The 18,956-nt window shown below is 41.0% G+C and overlaps 1 protein-coding gene across 2 annotated transcripts; it reads left to right on the plus strand.

Moving 5' to 3' along the window:
* The first annotated feature begins 2,841 nt into the window (after positions 1-2,841).
* On the plus strand, positions 2,842-17,425 carry spina (spindlin a). Of its 2 annotated transcripts, XM_018736624.2 has the most exons (7): positions 2,842-3,095; positions 13,165-13,207; positions 13,315-13,401; positions 14,695-14,743; positions 14,912-15,165; positions 15,348-15,581; positions 15,897-17,425. In XM_018736624.2, the coding sequence occupies exons 3-7, from the start codon at positions 13,350-13,352 to the stop codon at positions 16,094-16,096; spliced, it is 789 nt and encodes a 262-aa protein (XP_018592140.1). In that variant the 5' UTR covers positions 2,842-3,095; positions 13,165-13,207; positions 13,315-13,349; the 3' UTR covers positions 16,097-17,425. The 2 variants fall into 2 exon arrangements, with proteins under 2 accessions (XP_018592140.1, XP_018592141.1); XM_018736625.2 differs by lacking the exon at positions 13,165-13,207.
* The last annotated feature ends 1,531 nt before the right edge of the window (positions 17,426-18,956 follow it).

The raw sequence follows: 18,956 nt of genomic DNA on the forward strand, positions 1-18,956 counted from the left end.
CCCTTCTCCCCTCACTTGTGAACAAGATCCCAAGATACTTAAATTCCTCCACCTGGGGCAAATTCTCTCCCTTTACCTGAAGGGGGCATGCCATCCTTTTCCGTGAGAGAACCATGGACTCAAATTTAGAGATGCTGATCCTCATACCAACCGCTTCACACTCAGCTGTAAACCGTTCCAGTGTGTGCTGGAGGCAGCCATGTGACAGTGGCAAAAGCACATCATCAGCCGCGAAAAACAGAGACATCACCTTCCAGCCCCCACATAGAATACCTTCCTGACCTCGGCTGTGCCTTGATATCCTGTCCATGAAAACCACAAACAGGAGTGGAGACAAGGCACAACCCTGGCGGAGTCCAACACCCACATTGAACAGGCTTGACTTAATGCTGAGTATGTGGACACAGCTCTCGCTCCATGTGTACAGATATCGAACGGCCTGCAGTAGTGGCCCCGGCACCCCATTCCCCCAAAGCACCTCCCACAGAATTTCTCAGGGAACACGGTCACAGGCCTTATCCAAGTCCACAAAATATATGTAGACTGAATTAGCAAACTCCCATGCCCCCTCAGTTATTTGAGAGGGTAAAAAGCTGGTCCACTGTTCCACGGCCAGGACAGAATTTGCATTGTTCCTCTTCAATCTGAGGTTCAACCATCGGCTGGAGCCTCCTTTCCAGCACCATGGCATAGACTTTCCCAGGGAGGCTGAGAAGTGTGATACCCTGATAGTTGGCATACACTCTCCAGTCCCCTTTCTTAAAGATACGGACCGCCACCCCAGTTTGCCAATCCAAAGGTACTGTCTCCAAGGTCCATGCAACTTTGAAGAGGCATGTCAGCCATGACAGCCCTACAACATCCAGGGCCTTAAGCAGTTCTGGGCGAATCTCATCCACCCCCAGTGCTTTGCCACTGTAGAGCATTCGGAAATGGACTCTGATACCTCAGAAGCCTCTGGCCCTGACTCCTGTAAGGGAGGCATATCTCTTGGGTTTAGGAGTTACTCAGAGTGCTCCTTCTACCTCCTGACAATATCTTCATTTGAGGTCAGAGTTTCTCCACTGTTGCTGAGCACAACTTGAGAGAAGCTCCTCCGACCCCTCCTGAGCCACTGGATGGTTCTCCAGAACCTCTTTGAGGCCGACCGAAAGTCATTTTCCATAGCCTCTCCAAAACGTAACCCAGCCAGGCTCAGCCCAAAAAGGCAACATGGGGTGGGGCCATGTGGGCTCACTACCTGAAAGGTCCAGCATGGCCGCACCGTGGCCCCTCGCGGCAGAAACTGGCTCTTGGCATGTAGTTTCTCCTTAAGAGAAATTGCCTTCCTTCTCGCCAGTAGCGGGAGACACAGATGGGCATTTCGTAGTGATGGATGCACAAAACACAACATAGATATGGGAGGAGCGGTTATCCAAAAAAATGCTGTCAAGACAGTACACTGTAGAGTATTAGTTGTATACACTAGCGATTGTGTGGCAGACTGGGAGATTCGGATCGCTGCCACTACCCAGCATCGCGAGAGTGTATCGCACCGCATATCGTTTGCCTGGGAAAAAAATCAAAATTCAAAGGATGGATTCTACTGAATGTCTATCGCCATCTCACCATCGTAAAGTCGAAAAATCGTAACTCGAACCATCGTAAGTTGAGGAGCATCTGTATGCAATTACTTGAATGCCTTAAGTGAAGTTTTTCAAGTTATCTGGATAAGGTCTAACAGCTGATTGTGCATTTCTATAAAAAAGACAGTGATACTAAATAACATTGAAGAAACTTGAGAATAAATGAAGTTGAGAAAAACAAGCAAGACAAACAGCATCCAGAGAGATCGACTCTGTTATAGTGACAATGAACGCACCCCTTTCAACACTAAGGAGACAATTGGAGGACAGAAGTTTCTGAAGTCAACATTAACTAACTGGCACTCAACACAAACAATGCATCGTGAAGGGTTAATATTTTTCGAAGCAGTATGCCAGAATGTGTACCTGATTTACCATGGTCTAGCCATAGCATCACAAAATTTGAAGATTATAAAGCATTATGGAGTGCATTGTCCAACCCCATGTTTTAAAACTGGCACCCTTCTGAAGTACACACACACTTTCAGAACCGCTTGTCCCATACAGGGTCACGGGGAACCGGAGCCCACCCGGCAACACAGGGCGCAAGGCCGGAGAGGGAGGGGACACGCCCAGGACGGGACGCCAGTCCGTCGCAAGGCACCCCAAGCGGGACTTGAACCCCAGACTCACCGGAGAGCAGGACTGTGGTCCAACCCACTGCGCCACTGCGCCACCGCACCCCCTCCTTCTGAAGTAGCACAGAAGAATTAAAACAATTTTCAGCTGAAAAGCGGGGAAAATTTCAGTGGGAAGATGAAGCAGGTTGCCTCATGCAAGAAGCTTTTAGGGAATGTTATAATCTTAGCAATTACAGAGGCTCTGCAATTAAGTACAGATTCTTGTTTGCCAATCATTTTTTCCCCACTAAAAATGCCACTGTGCAGTGGCTTTACAGTATTATGTAAAGTTGTAGTAGGAAGTTTTAATTTAAATAAATAAATAAATAAATAAATAAATGCAAGATCACTTTACTGCATTTAAATATACTGAGTCTGCCTTCAAATTCCATATCTGTGGCCTAAACATATCTGAAAACTGCTAGTTAGATTGTTTTTATGAGAAGCTATGTGAATAATAGAAGGGGGTGGGGGTATAATCGTTTAAGTAAGTGACATAACGGCATAATGCTGCATGATAAACAATACTACGAACATCCCATTAAGCAGCCCTTCTCCAGCCGCTCGCATCCCTGTCGCAGTCGCCGTGGCGCACGCGCAGACGCGCGAGGACGGACCGTCGGATGACGGGCCACTATTAGGCAGGGAGAGCGGAATTTCGGCGCGCGAGCCATTGCCAGACAGCGCCGTCTCACTATTTGGCAGCTGCAGAGGTGCGGGGGGAGGGGTGGGCTAGGCCGTGGAGTCGGGCTTGTCTGCTCCTTTACAAACGGAGGCTCACTGAGACAGGGGGAGAGCGCGAGACGAAAGAAAGGCGCCCATCTGAGCGCTCATTTCATGAACACGACGGGTAAGCTTCTAGAAACGCCACTAGAGCCCTCACATTTTGACACTGCAATCCACACACTGACTCGCGAATTTTCTGCTTTTCTGAAAGACGCGCGTGCTTTTGGAGAACACTGGCTGTGTGTGCGACGCGACGACGTTGCGTTCCGCGGATACTAGTTCATGTTCGCTGGAGAAAACGCTCGGCTTGCGAGAGAGCGAAGCCGTTTCTTTGTTCGTGCGCGCCGCGTTCCCCCCCGCTGGCCTTTGCCGTGCTGCGGGGCGGCTCGCTGGCCGAGCGAGGCGCGAGCCAACATGGCGGACATTGACGTCGCTTCGACTGTAGCTAGCGTGTCGTGCTGCTGGTTCCTGTTGCGGGCGGGAGTGTTTGTCGCACATATGGAAAAATATGCAAAAATGTGTTGTGCACGCTCTTATCCTTACAAGTGCCCCCTCCCTAGAGAAGCAGTATTGCAACTGGAATACCGTATCGTCTATTTCTCGAGTCGATCGATGGAGGCGGTGGTTGGTAGCTTTTTAGCTTCACTCACTGTGACTGAAAAGAGAAAACAGTAGCTACTGCTGCTGTTCTTCGCGATAGCAGCATAATATAAAATATCAACGCAGAGAGGGATGAAATTTTGAAGAGTACACGAACAGGCAGATGTGCATTTATGCATTTTTCAGTAATTATTGCGTTGTGCGCTCATCCGTCTTTTCACCTGGCTGAAGTGTGGCACTGAGCGCTGCATTGTGTGGCCACTGGCACTGCGAGAGGGGAGGGAGACGCTGCTGTTTTGGCGCAAACTGTGCAAAACGAGGGATGCAGGTAGCTGCCTGCTTTACGGTACGTGGAGTGTGTAGGCTGATTTTCGTGGTAGGTAGTGTGTGTGTGCGCGCTGTGCGCGCGGGCACGCGCTCGCTCGCTCGCTCTGCCTCGCGCACGCTGCCGCTTATCTGGAGCTTCGTGACGAGCACCTCTGCAGAGCGCGTTTGCTACACAGCCGCGCAGTTTCGGACGTGAGCTCCAATGCAGATGTGCTCCGCGTGCCCCTCTCTCCAGCACATCTGTGCCCGTACTGCAGCCGGACCATCGCTCACAGCCGGCAGTCTCTCTGCGAAACACTGACAGTTTTCTGCTTGAGCTGCTTCTCGCCTTCAGTCAATCAATGCATTCGTAGAAGATTGTTGCTTCTAATAACAGCTGTACTCTACGTCATCTGCTACCTTCTTTTTGGCTTGTGAAAGACATCAGTTTTGCTCCGCTTTCTGTTTGGTGTCTTCTTCTTGCCAACTTAAATTTGCATCAGATGTAGTGATGTGAATGGAAGAAATCGGCGATTTAAGGGTTAAACCCCTAACCACCTGTGTTCAGTAGGTGTTTTACAGATATACAGGAACTGAACATCTTAATTCTTTGCTTGCGCATTATGAAGTTCGCTTTTATTTAACTGCTGTCGACTAAAGCGGCTTACGCTTTTAAGGTACTTAGCTGTGATTTAACAATTTTTACAGCTGAGTAATTTTTACATGAGCAATTCAGGGCAAGTATCTTGTTCAAGGGTAGTACAGCAGGGGGCCGGATTCAAACCTGCATCCTTCAGGTAGAACCCAGAAGCTCTAACCGCTGCACCACCTGCTGCCATTAGGTAATGAGATTCAACTGTTAACCACTGAGTCTTACACCCCCACAGGACTTCTTCGCTTACATTTACATTTATTCATTTAGCATACGCTTTTCTCCAAAGCGACGTGCATCTCGTAGAAAATACAATTTGTCCATTACCTCCTCGTAAACATTTTGCAACATGAGAATATAATTGCACGGTCTTTGGCGATGCTGAATGTAAGCAATCTTTAAGAATTTCTTGCTTACGTGCATTTAATGTCCCAGTATCCACATTTTTTTTTTAACCTGTCACATTCATAATTTCTCTGTTTTGTCCCATGTGCATTTGGCTTTGAAGCTCCCACAGTAAAATTAACAGCAGTTGTCACCAGCTCTGACCACTACGTAATCTTTTATTCAGGTGCATTAGAGGAGGGTGGGATATCTTCTCCAAAGAAAAGTGGATAGTCCTGTTGGTACTGCTGGGAATGTACGTTATGTTAAAGTAATTGCCCTTCTACACTTACGCAGCGTAACAAAGGAAGTTCAGCCTGTGAACCGATCCGTTTCCCTTATCTGCGCTTGCTAAACAGCCTTGTAAGGAAAGAGTGTGTGGATTGAGTTGGAAATGAAGGTTTTCTGCTCGCTGCAAGAAGGACATATTTTATGACTTTAACACAAACGCAGTGGCAGTGCAAGGTGTACGCGACCGCATTTTTTTCGCGCCGAACCTTTATTTCAGTTGCTGCATTTGGCAACGAATTCAGCATTGGGAAGTTGGAAACCCATTTGGCTCAGATAGTCTTTCAGTATTGTCTTTCACAGAAGAAAGCACACCTAATTTAAACCAATGTATTTGCCCTTGCAGTTTTTAAAGTGAACTCTTGCATACCTAATTATTATAGTCAGCGGTAGTGTAATTCGTTGATGGTGATAGACTGACATAGTTAGAACCTGTCTGACAAAACTTGAGTCAGTTCTGATTCATGGTATTCTTTTATGGCAGCTTATTGTATTTTTTACAGTTTGTGTTGCAACAGAGAATCCTTTCATGACAAAACCAGTTTTTGCTGTAGCATATTTAAGATTAAGACTACATGTTGCCCTGTGGTGGCCAGTGATGCGCTCTAAGTTTTGCAATAACTGGTTTTTCTTTTTTCTTTTTTTTTTTGGTCATTGGATCTCTGTGGATATAAATAATCTACTGACTGGACTACTTTCCAGTCATTAGATTTTCAGCAAAAGACAGGTGATGTTTTCTTTCCAATTGGTGACTTCAGTAAATCAGTTCTGCATACTGCTCATCTCATGTTCTTGCCCACACCTGATGTAGCCTCTTCAAATTTTTATCATGTGCTATGAGTTTTAGTACTGAGAATGTTAGTTCTACAAATAACTAATGTAAAATTTATAATCTTGTGCATTTTGGATTACATGACTTAGAAATTATCTAATTACCGACAATGCATTTGCATTGAAAATGTGTACCAGTGCCTTGCCTTTTGATCAAATGATAATTACAATTTTGTTTTATTGCTATTTGTAAACATTACTCACAGCTCTTTCTAGATGTGAACCTTAAAGACTATTCTAGAATTGTACCGCTATACAGAAGAATAGCTAGGTAGGCTAAGACTTCAAAATATTGTAGGAATACCACAATAGAAACATTGTATGTATGCCTTTGTCCTTGATTTTGTAGTGTGTGGGTAAATTTATTTTTTAAACTTTTTTTTGGTTGCCTAGTAACTGTATTTAGATGTTTTTGGCTTAGGCAAACTCTCACTTTACTATTTTGCTTCTTGTACGTCCTTTGTGTGGCAGAGGGTGGTTTTCTTCATATAGTTTGGAAAATTTTTCACAAGAGACAATGGCAAAAAAAAAAAAAAAATGTTTTTCCTCAGTTTTTGGAGAATCTTTGATTAAGGCAGATCATTGTCTGCCTCTGTGCAAAAAAAGCCAAAAGTGATGCATGCATTTTGTACTGCAGTGCCTTTCTGCTTTTATGGTAAGGGGGTGGACCTTTCAAAGTGACACAAGCATTTTTTCAGAGTTTTGACAGATTTTCTAGATGGTTTGGGTGCCATAACAAAATGTACTTAAGTATATAAAAATGGCCTTAGATTCAACGATCCAACTCACCAAAGGGTTTACATGTTTGGAAGTCTAGCAGATGTGTGAAAGCCTTATTTACTGTAATGCAAAATCTGTTGTAGTATCATTGTAATTAAAAGAACGAATCTCATTAGAGTTCATACAAAGACCACATGGGGGATCTCCAGGCTTATTGTTTCTGTTAAGTTTCAGGTATTGTAATTAGTATCAGCCCAAATACCCAAATATTCATTATCAGTGGGGCCTTTAGTTTTTCAATTAATGTAAATTGAAACAGAGAGCTCAAAGGGAGTTTCTCAAAAAATGTACTCCCTTATTCATGCCATCTTTCATTAAGATGTACTCCTAGAATTAAAAAGAAACTCCGAGCAAAATTAATGGCATTTGTCCAGTGGTAAATCTTGCGTTACACCCTCTTGTGCTTAGGGTTATGGTTTTTTTTTTTTATTATTTATTTATTATTTATTTATTTATATGTATATAAATCTGTCAAGAAGTGAATCCGATTTTGCTGTTTCATTACAAGATTGGGTGTTTGGTTTAATCCATAATGTGCCACCTTTTTCTCACTTCAACTCAGACCCTACATAGTGGTGCATCTGTACTGGGGGGAAAAAAAAAGAGCAGACATTTTCATACCTACATGAGTGACTGCAATTAGAGGAATGAAATAATTCCATTTTATTTACTATTTTCTAGCATTTACATTTTCATTTTGCAGATGTATTTCTTCATTGCAATTTAGTGTTAATCTGCCTACAATCATTTACTCATTTGTACAACTGGGTGATTTTTTTACTGGAGCAATTTAGGATAAGTACCTTGTTTAAGGGTACTACAGATGAGGGTGGGATTCAACCAGCAGAATAAGTTGTCCTGATTCTACCCACTGAAACTTAGTGTATTTTTTATTATAGCTATAGCCAAGGATTGTACAGAAGAATTTGTAAATTAATCTAGGGATGTCTGTATTAAGCTTTGTTTTGGATGTCAGTGACCTTGAGATTATGAGCAAAATCCATTTTCATACAGTATGGAGGCAATCATTCCACATTCATAAAGATTATTTAAGAAGGGAGCACGTTCAAGAGAGTTGCCAGTCTACCTAGGAGTGACTGTTCCAACAAGATCAGGCTGTATGATTCTCAGAAATTGTGAAGAGCCCAAAGACTGTATCCATTGATCTACAGGTCTCTGTCAACACAGGAAATGTACCTGACTCCATTGTGAGGCTTTCATTGAAGGGTCGATAGGATGAAGCATCCTAAGAGAACACTGCAGCTCGGATTAGGTGTTCTTGGGCAGATGAGCTCAAACTGAACTCCATAATGCACACCACCATGTTTGGTGAAGACCAAACATTGCATATTATGTCAAGGTCCTCCTACCAGCCATCACACATGTTGGAGGAGTGATCATTTTGGGGTTGCTTGTAACCACAGTGTGTAGATGCCTCATAATCTGTGAGATCACCATACATTCCCCTGCATATGAATGTGTTCTAGAGAAAAATGTGAGAGCATCTGCCTCGTGCTTAATGCTTGGATGAAAACGGATGGTGCAGCAGGACAGTGATCCTAAGCAAAGCGGTAAACCTAGCTGAATGCCTGTAAAAGAAAAGGATTTGTGGAATTGCCATCTCAAAGTGCAGATCTTAACCCCACTGAGATGTGGCGGGACCTTAAAAGTGCTATACGTAAACACATGACCTCAACCGTCAATGAGCTGGAGCAGTTTTATAAGCAGGAGTGGGCCAAAATTTGTTTGTCATGTAAGAGAGTGATACATTTATACAGAAAAGTTACTTAGTAATGGCTGCTGAAAGGATTCTACAAGCTGCCAAATCACTGGGTTCGCTTTTGCATCCGTGGCCTCTGCATGCAGACTAATTTATGGTTGAATATTGACAAAATGTGAACTCAGTTCTGTGTGTGTCGTACCACGCCAGATTTATATAATGTTTCGGGTTAGCGAGGACTAGGTGCTAGATGGTTCTGTCCTAATATGTAAAACTGCAAAATTGGAATAATTTTTGCTTCCTTTTTCCCAAGTCTGTCTTGATTAGCCTGCTTGATAAAGTTGGCAAGACGAAAGGTAGCCAATTAGTTACTTTAGTCTTGATATATAAACAAATATCCAAGTCTTGCCTCCTTTAGTGGTCATTGAGTACAGATGGGGAGTATTGTGGTTTTACTGAATACTTGCATAAATACTTGAATTAACAGCTCTGATCTGTGTAAAATAATAAAACTAATGTGTGAATTGAAGACATAAAATTTAGGAATGTTTACCGAGTTACCTAAAAAGTAGCTGCTGTTGACTTACACACATTAACATTTACAGTTTAATCAGTAACGTTTGTTAATATAAATTATAAGTTGTGTAGTCAATGAATTAAATTAAGTCAGTCTGAAAGAGAACTAATAATAAATTGTTTGCAGTAAGTGAGCACAGAAAAAAATTGATTTCAGATTCAACTCTGATTGAACAAGGATTTGCATCTCTCTCTGTCGTCAGTAGATATGCATGGTTTTACAAGCTGTGCAAACTCCTGTTTGTAACCCAGCTTTCGCAGAAACGGGGCTGCAGAGTCACTCGGCTGTATTTCTTCGGTCCGTAAAACCGTTGCGGCTGGTTTTTGCGCTTGAGCTTACGACCCGTACAACGGTTCTAGTAACGTTCCTCAGCCATCGTCGCATAAATGTTCTTCTTGCACTGATGCCGTCGCTTTCTCTTCCGGGCTACGGGTGTCCTCCAACATCTGAAACGGGCTCCTGGGCCGTGACTTTGCCCGCAGCCCTGGCAGCATCCTCCGTGCACCTGTGCACCTCGGGCGTGTGCTCTGCGACATGTGCCGACTTATGTGCGGCTCGCATTTCTTCTCGTGCTAAACGGGACTGCAGAGACTTAGTCGGTGCTTTTTCGAATGAGACTTGCAAATTCCCTTGGGGTAGAAGCTCAGACCGTGGAGAGTGGCAGCGATACCCACCGTTGCCATCAAGAACCGGCCGTTACGCACTTCAAAGTCCACACCAGCTGCAGCGACTCCTGCACATTATCCTAACCATACCTCTGATTTATGACACTTAAAATAGAAGAAGGTGCTGTTTTGTGAGATGACGAGACTTTTAATTCCAGTCCCAGTGTAGTTTTTAGCATGGCCGCGTACCTCGTATTGCTTGGTAGTGCTTTTCATAGCGCGTTTCAGCTGTTTGCCTTTGTTGTGTTGTACAAGTTGGCAGAGCTTTGCTCTTCGATCAGGTTCTCATTGAAATGACACGTAATGATAACAAATGACTCGCTCGTCTGCACAGTCGAAATGTGTTCATGCCACATTATTGACTGCGGAGAGGGCTTTGCCGGCGTTAGCAGCTTCAGCTTTCGGCTTTTTGGTGCGGTGCTTCTTGTTTTTTAAGTTTGGAATGCGTACTGTGTAAAAGTATTTATGAAGTACGTTGCCTTCTGCAAAGGTATGTGTCCTCTTTGTGTCATTTTGCATGTAAAAAAAGTATTTTTGGGTAAATTTTTCTAGATCCTGCAGAGTGAAATGGCGAATCACTTTTCCACCCATATGTATGCGTGTGTAAAATATATTATAGATGTCATAACAGGCCTTTTCAACAGGTGGCCTAGTGATTAAGGACATGAACTTGTAACCTGAAGGCTGCCACTTAAAACCTACGCTGCTATTTTAGTACCCATAAGTAAAACAGTTGCATTGAATTGTTCTAGTGAAAATGTCGAGCTGTTTAAATATTAAAAAACTCAAATACTAAGTTGCTTTAAGTAAAAGTATCAGAGAACAGAGAGCAACAAGTTATTGCTGTCCTTTAAGTTCCTCCTACATTTGCACAGGTTAAGCAGGTAGTGCTGGTGCCTCACGACTTTTGGGGCTGCCAGTTTGGACATGACTTCGAATTCAGCTTTTTCTGTATGAAGTCGGCATGCTTTTTTCCCTCGTGTTCGTATGGGTTTCCTCCCAAAGATGTTTCAGGTTAATTAGCGAGTTACATTAGTGCATTACATTTCTCTGCTATACGATTTTTGCGTGATTATAGAGACACTGAAGTATACCTGTCATTGCAAATCACAGAATACCAGTTAACAGTACATAGTATGATTCTTGGAGGAAAAACATCTGCTAAATGCATAAATATAGAAATTTCATTTGTTCTAAGGTTTGCAAATTGGTTTTGTTTTGATAAGGCCATATTGCCACCTTGTGGAGTGATCATGTAAATTCTGTGTTTTATGGTTGGAGGGACCAGTGATGGGTGATTTCCCCCCTGTGAACAGTGGGTTTTTGTTAATGAAGAAAATATACTCAATCATTTGTCTTGAAATAAGACAAGGTAGAAAATTTGTATAATTCATGTCTGCCCCAAAATCATCTGTGCAGTTAATGTAGGGTAATTGATGCTTTTTTTTTCTTTTTTAAATATTGTATAAAAAAAGGAAGCACGAGTTCTTTTAGTTAGCAAAAAATCTATTTTGGCATATGTTTGAAATTAAACTGCAAATTACTGAAATTTAGATTGGAAATAACACCTTATAAGCTGTGTAGATATTTATTTCAGATGTTGTTTGGCTATATCTGGCCAGTGGTGACACAGCAGTGCAACAGGTAGCTCCTGGGCTTTGTTTGGCAGCGGGTTCGAATCCATCAGTCTTGAAGAGTTTGCATATTTCCCTGTGTGGGTCTCCTTCAGGTGCTCATGTTTCTTCCTACAGTCCAAAGGCATGTTTCAGGTGAATTGATGATTTTCATTTAGCTTCTTTGTGCGTGTGACTGTATGTGTATGTGGTTTCCCTGCCTTACACTAGGCTTCAGATGTCTTTGACCCTGCACTGGGCAGTTATCGATAATCAGTTGATGTATCAGTTTAGTCATAAATGGTAGTGGTTCTTAAATTCTTTCAGCAGAGGGAATATATTTTTCAGCAATAAATCTGTTTATAAAACTGCTGGATATTCCCTGTAGATTGCGCATCTGAGACTGACAGCGTGAGATGTTTAATCGTTTTGTAGATGACACTGCATACACTGATGCGTATTTAGGAGGCAACACTATACTACAGAGATTATAGTTCTGAGATTTGAATCAAATGTGATTAATTTCCTTTTATGGAGAGAATTTTCTCATCTCTCATTTGATTAGGTGTTCTGTTATTTCATAATGAAACTGGAGTCTCGTACATCTTTAGTCTCAAATACTTCTAAATTCTTTGGAATATTGAATAATTACAGGAGTACAGAAGCCCTTCACTGTTTTCCATTGTGATGTTTGAAAAGGAACATGTTTAAGATTGCAGAAGTTTTTTAAATGAGTTCATTAAACTATGTGTACTGTCTTGCAAGCAAATGAGATCACATGACAATTTCATCATAAAGTACACTTAATTTTTTCTAGCTATACAGTTACTAAGTTGTTGCCACCAAAGTTTTTTTTTTTTTTTTTTTTTTTTTGTAATGAGAATATTGTAGGTGACATTTATTTTTCTGTTTCTGAACTCAATTACAAAAGCCAGTGTGTGGTCCTATTCAAGTATGGCACAATTCTTGAGTTCACCTGCAGTGTGGTTTCCTAAAGGCTTTAGAAAGCAATATTGTTTCCATGCTGAAATGTTGGCATATCCTGTGAAGCCCTGCTGTTATTCTACAGTCTGGCTTTATTGTCCAAAAAGAGACCCTTCCGCTGAATAATGTCGGACACAATATATTAACTCATGCTTTCTCTGGAACGCTTTATGAAGCCGCTCGGACAAAAGGTAATGCGTTATATCCATTCTGAGGAAAAGTATAACAGTCATTAAAATATGTTAAGGATTTTTGGGCTTTGAGACACGATTTTGTGTTTAACACTAACGCAATGCCAAATTAATAAAATACTAATCTTAAAAGAAAACGGAGGAATGGCTCTACAGATGACTTTTTCTGCCTTAGAGAAAGGATTGTTAAGAACTGCAGGCATAAGATTCATATTAGGGGGTAAAAATGACTATAGTTAGCATTCTCTGTACTTTGGTTTAGTGGCGGTAAAACAATCAAGAGTGAATAGCTTATGTTACGGTAAATATCTTGCTTTTTTCCCGAAAGATTTACAAGCATTATTTCAGTTTTTTTCTGTTATTCTGGACACTGCTCAGGGCCTGTTTAAAGCCCTTGTATAGTTAACAAGTGGACATTGATTTCTGTTGTCACTCATGTGCACAAGGGAGGAGGCAGCTCTTATACTGCATTGTAATCCTGATTTTTTTTTTACACTTCAAGCACAGAAGTTTTATACAAACATTTACTTGACTAATTATAGCCCCAGAAACAATTTTAGGTGTAGTGACATTTTAAACAAGGCTGCCTGTTTGTTTTCCAGGGCTAGAGCTCTGGCTGTCCTTCATTGGGAAAGTGGATCGAAGGTCCGAACAAGAGTGTTGGTGTGCATGGTGGGGTGAGGAAAGGACAGTCTTGTGACCCGTTCCCATCTCCTCTCTGGATTGGGTGACATAGACATTTCTCACCCTAGTCTGGCAGCTTGGCTGCTCACCTAGATCCAGATGAATGAAGACCCCATTCGGGAAAACAGCAGGCCAGCGATCCAGAGCTGATGCAGGTAAGACCGTTGTGTGCATCACTGGTTTTATTTATCTGCTCGGGTTTAGTTGAATCCAGAAGTCACTTCGCATAGTACTTTTTGAAAATAGCTTGCAGTTCTGAATACATGTTATTTCTACCGCAAAATTGGCATAACGAGTGGTCATCTGAGGTTTAAGAGAAACTGTTCACAAGAACGGAAATTTCAATTCAGAATATGAGCCTTGGTGATGTACAGTACCGCAGAAGGTGAGCAGCAGCCCATGCATGGCATGGCTTCTGCACCTCTTAGTTGTATCACAGCTGTGTGTCTCAGAGCATCTTTCCAAAATCTTGAAAGTTTTCTTTCTGGTGTAAAACCATAGTCTGTATTAGTAATGAGCCTTTATTAAAAACAAAAAAACTTCTAAAGAAAAGTTTAAAGGAAGCTGAAAAGGCAGAAGAAATCATGGCCTATCGGTTAGAGCTGAAGTGGAAAAACAGAATTCTTTTGAAAGACAGTATCATAAATCTGTGTGATTTCCTGTTTTATTGAAAATGGTGCTTTAAGAATAGTTCAGTAAAGAGAGGTAAGGAGCTTTTCATTGCATTATACTGCATTACACAATAATTATGAGAATTCCTTCGTTAGGTAGTTGTCTGGTGTTCTGGACATGGATGTCACCTGAGCTTTTCGCCACATGCAAAATACAGGAATTTTCCATGTTCAGTGGGGAAAATTGGGTGAATGTTTGATTCATACGGAAGGCATTTGTTTCTAGGTGCAAACAAAATAGCTCCATCATTAAGAAATGAGGGGCAGCAGGTAGCACTGCTGTCTCAGTACCTGGACTATGGGTGTAGGTTTGAATCTGGCTTAGTTTGTGTGGAATTTGCATGGCAATCTGTGTGTTTCCTGGTCTGCTCTGGGTGCTCTTGTTTTCTCCACAGTCTAGAGACGTGTTTCGGGTATTCAGGAGATGATCATTAGTACCATTAGTGACCCTGAATGAATGTGTGGCTACCATGCAATGGATTCGCATTCCATGCAGGGTGTACCCTGAGCTGCCTAGTGCCCTGCATTTCTGGAATAGACTCCAGACTGCTTAATCCTGACTTGGACAAGTGCTTATTGATAATGAGTTAAGTAATGGAAAAAAGAGCTACTGTCAAAATTTATAGTCTTTGTGTGTGAAGTCAGAGTAGAACTATTAAATGCAAAACTGGCTTGCAGACAGTTTAATCTCACATTTAAAGTCCATTTTTAAACTGTTATTGATCAGTTCCAGAATGCAAATGGTGACTATTTGAACATCTATTCTTGCCATTTTAGGGCATGCAGGTGTTTCTGCAGGTATGATGAAGAAAAAGAATTCCCACAAGTAAGTTCTTCTTTGGAATATATTTTTATTTTATGATTTTCATACTGATTTTTTTTTCTTTTTTTTTCCCCTGCTGCAGTTGTTTTTGAGTAGCAAAAACCATAAATATCCTCAAGCCTGTGTTTCTTGTTATGAAATTGCCTTCTTATTGGTGATTGGAAACTATAGGAAGCACAAGAGCAACGTTGGCCCCAGTAAGCCAGTTTCCCAACCCAGACGGAACATTGTTGGCTGTAGGATACAACATACCTGGAAGGAGGCTGGAAGTCCACCGACGCAGTGGAAGGGAACAGTCCTCGACCAGGTCCCCGTCAACCCTTCGCTCTACCTAATAAAGTATGACGGCTTTGACTGTGTCTATGGGCTGGAACTTCACAAAGATGAGCGGGTACAAGGCCTGGAAGTCTTACCAGACAGAATTGGTAAGTCCATTTCTTTAACAAAGTTATTGTTATTTGAGAAACAAATGTAAAAATTACATCTAGAACATAAGAATAGCTAAAGAATAACTTTACGTTTGGTTACATTTGCAGACCTCAGTCTTATAGAAGGAAAATGATACAGGTTTTGAAATTATTTTTAAGATAAATTTTGTATGTTGCAGCCTCCTCCCGGATCAGTGACGCCCACCTGGCAGATACTATGATTGGCAAGGCTGTGGAGCACATGTTTGAGACGGAAGATGGATCAAAGGATGAGTGGAGAGGAATGGTCCTAGCACGTGCTCCCATTATGAACACATGGTTTTACATCACGTATGAGAAGGATCCCGTTTTATACATGTATCAGCTTCTAGACGATTACAAAGAAGGTGACCTTCGGATAATGCCTGATTCAAGTAAGTTCACTGTAGTTGAGTTTTAGTGCAAAACTGTCAGTGTTTCTAAGGGTCATATGCAAAAAAAGTTACTCAGTGTAATAAATACATAAAAGGAGGATTGGTTATATGCAGAGTAATAAACTTACAAACAACATTTAATAGCTCTGGAATTCCAGAGCTTCGGGTTTGCCTCATTTAAGACTTTTATTAAAGTGCTCTGGTTAAATTCCAGCTTTGCAAGTTATAAGAGCTTAAACTGATCTCAGAATAGTGGTGTGACGTTGGATTGGGACAGATGGTTTAGCTTCAGCTGGGATCTATCTGTGCTTGCAGATGATTCGCCCCCTGCTGAACGTGAGCCAGGAGAGGTGGTGGACAGCTTGGTGGGCAAACAAGTGGAGTATGCCAAAGAAGATGGCTCCAAAAGAACTGGCATGGTGATCCATCAGGTGGAAGCCAAACCATCAGTGTATTTTATCAAGTTTGACGACGACTTCCACATCTACGTCTACGACTTGGTGAAAACGTCCTAGGTGTGTTGCTTGGAGGGGAGGGAAGTGGGTGAAAAAGTGAGAAATGATCTACAGACATTGCCAAATCTTCGGAGCTCTTCTCGTGACAACTTGAGACAAGGTGGATATTTCCTTTGCAGGCTCTCACTGGAGCCTGTGGTTTCCTGAGAGCTCTCGAACCTTGCTAACAAAACGTTTGTTAATTCCGCCAGAAGGGACGTCTCTGCACAAAGTAAAAGGCTTATTGGAAGAATTAACAGGAGGATGCAATCTTAAAATTTCAGCCCTACGTTGAAGCTAAATCTTTAGCATATCATGTCTTTCAGTGGCAAGAAAAACGGATTTTTAAAATCGCAACACACACTGCATTTACATTTTTATTTGAACATCTAGCAACAGAAGATAGCTGAAGTCTCATTCTAATTTTAACCTAGACAGAATTACTTCAGTGTCAATGGAATTGAATAATGCTTATGCAAGTCCTTTTTTTTATTTGGTTCATTGTAGTTGCAGACTTAAATAGTACACCCCATTGTATGCAATATAGAAAGCCTTAAGTAGAAAATCTTAGCAATTTTTTAGGGAAATTTCAAAGAATAATGTTTCATATTTATTTTTGTTGCCATTTCCTTTGTGGTATCTGTAGGGGATGAATAATTCAGTGTTTTCCTTTCAGTTCTTTAATTGGTTTCCTTAAAAGACATCGATTAGAATTCAATATACATGTAAGCTTTCTGCAGTTTGCTCTTAAACACTGATTTTAAATGAAGTTCCCCAGCAAGAAATAAAAAAAAAAAAAAAAAAAAAACCACATATTTACGACAATTTGTAACTTTAGTTGTATTTCTATAGACAACATAATAAAACACCAGCAAAGTCTTGCTGTTTTCTAACATGACTAAATCTGGGCATTTTTAATAATTCTTGTGAAACCTCTTAACTGGTTCAAAGTTCTAGTCAAAAGTTTACAGTGACTGTTAGATGTGGTTGTCAGGACCTGTAATGGCTTTTTTTTTTGTGTTACCCTTAGTTTTGGATGTTTTATTTCTGTATCATCCCAAACTTTGTTAGATCTGGAAGACATGTCAACATTGTCAAGTTCCTTACTTCACATGGTACAACAACATGCATTATTTGCAGAAGTGTGTCTTCGGAACATGTTGTATTTCATATAGATATAACGTTAGTAATAAGTAGTCTCACCTGATGACATAAGAATTCTGTTTTCTTAATTGTCCCGCATGATTTATTTTTTTCCTTCCACAATATGCAGTAAAGCCAAAAATGGTGTTCAAGGGATTGTGACAAGCCTATGAAAGATTTTGTTTAGGAAGACTCCCCCCCCCCCCCCACCGTAAAGCTTCTTCACTCCTCTTTGAGCCTATTAGCATGTGCCTCATTAAACCATTGGTGTAATATTGACCATTAGAACAAAGAACTAGGTTTTCCTTCTTTTTCCATCAGAACTACATTTACTGCATCCAAAATGTGCAAAAAAAAAAAAGGCTTCGCAGAAATCTGAAAGTGGCTTTTGGAATAATGTAAAGCACTAAAGAGTATAAATGTTGTTATTCATTATGTTAATGGACAGTGTTTCTGTGAATTCAGCCTCCACACACCTCGTTAATATTCTGCTTTTCCTCGGTGATGAAAAAGTGGTGTTTATGATTGAATACCTGCAACCTGGGCCTCTGAAGATGGTCATACTCACAATACATAGTTGACACATCAACTGAACTATCAGCATTAAGAGTTCAGTGATGATAGTAGTATTTCAGGATACGGCTTCGTACCCACAACCAACTAGTTAAAATTGGTGAGTATTACCACAGATTGTATTACCATAGCTCTGTGTTGCAGGGCATTGATATTTTATATTGGTTGACATTTTTTGTATGCTGGTGCTTGAATTCTATATGCAGATAGCAATAGATCCTATTAAACTGTTCTTGTTCTACAAAAAAAATCACTATTATGTTCAAGTACCAGTGGGTTTATTTTAACTTGCTATAGCCATCTTCTTGAGGCTCAGGTTTCGGAGCTGCAGTATGCACACCTGTATGTAACCCTGTGACTACATGTATTTGCCCCATTGCACGGGGTTCTGTCTCACTCCAAAGTGTCGGGGAGGAGGGCTTTGGAAAATGCAAGACGCATCCAGAAAAATGTGTAAGATTTGTAGGCTTTTGAAATTTTACCTACTGTAGTATTGTACTGTGTTTGATGTCAGTTCCATGTTGAAAGTTTTGAGGAAAAAAAACTTATTTTTTGCATGAGTAGGAAATAGTTCATGTAAGTTAGTGAGTTGCATGTGAATCAATCTTTTTTGTTTCATGTTCCCCCCCCCCCCCCCCCAAACAGTTATTTTACTTTTGTATATTAATTGTGATTTTTTTTTTATAATAATTGCTGTATAGGAACAAATCCACTGGTATAAATGGTGTGCCAAAAGGCAGGTTGCCAGTGTTGTACAGCATTTGAGGGATCATATCTCTTTTGCAAATAACACTGCTTTGAAGACAGACAAATCATTTTATGTTTGTGTCCTATGAGTGCCATAACTAAATGTATATGTCTAAGGAAAATGGCCTTATATTAGTGGGGGAAAGTTGTCTGCGAATGAGGTGTGCGTGTGTTTGTATTTGTATAGTAGCCGTTGTAGTTCCATGCCAGAATAAATTATGTACATTAAAACATATCTTTTTTTTTTTTCTTGAGGGAATTGAATACATTAAAGAAAAAAAAAATCAATATGGTCCCTTTGAGATGCTGTTGCTCTTGTTTCTTTTGTATAATACAGTGCAATTTGATGGTTACAGATACATGTATAGTCCAAGGGTCTTCATGTTCTCTTTTGTGTCTAGGTAAATGGCTCTATTCG

This window comes from Scleropages formosus, chromosome 6 (genome assembly GCF_900964775.1).
Source record: "Scleropages formosus chromosome 6, fSclFor1.1, whole genome shotgun sequence".
Lineage (NCBI taxonomy): Eukaryota > Metazoa > Chordata > Actinopteri > Osteoglossiformes > Osteoglossidae > Scleropages > Scleropages formosus.

Excerpts from the sequence above, each read along its gene's own strand:
- spina (XM_018736624.2), top strand. The coding sequence starts at position 13,350 with ATGAAGACCCCATTCGGGAAAACAGCAGGCCAGCGATCCAGAGCTGAT. Across the intron at positions 15,166-15,347 it reads AGTCTTACCAGACAGAATTG|CCTCCTCCCGGATCAGTGAC; the intron begins GTAAGTCCATTT and ends TGTATGTTGCAG. Across the intron at positions 15,582-15,896 it reads TCGGATAATGCCTGATTCAA|ATGATTCGCCCCCTGCTGAA; the intron begins GTAAGTTCACTG and ends CTGTGCTTGCAG.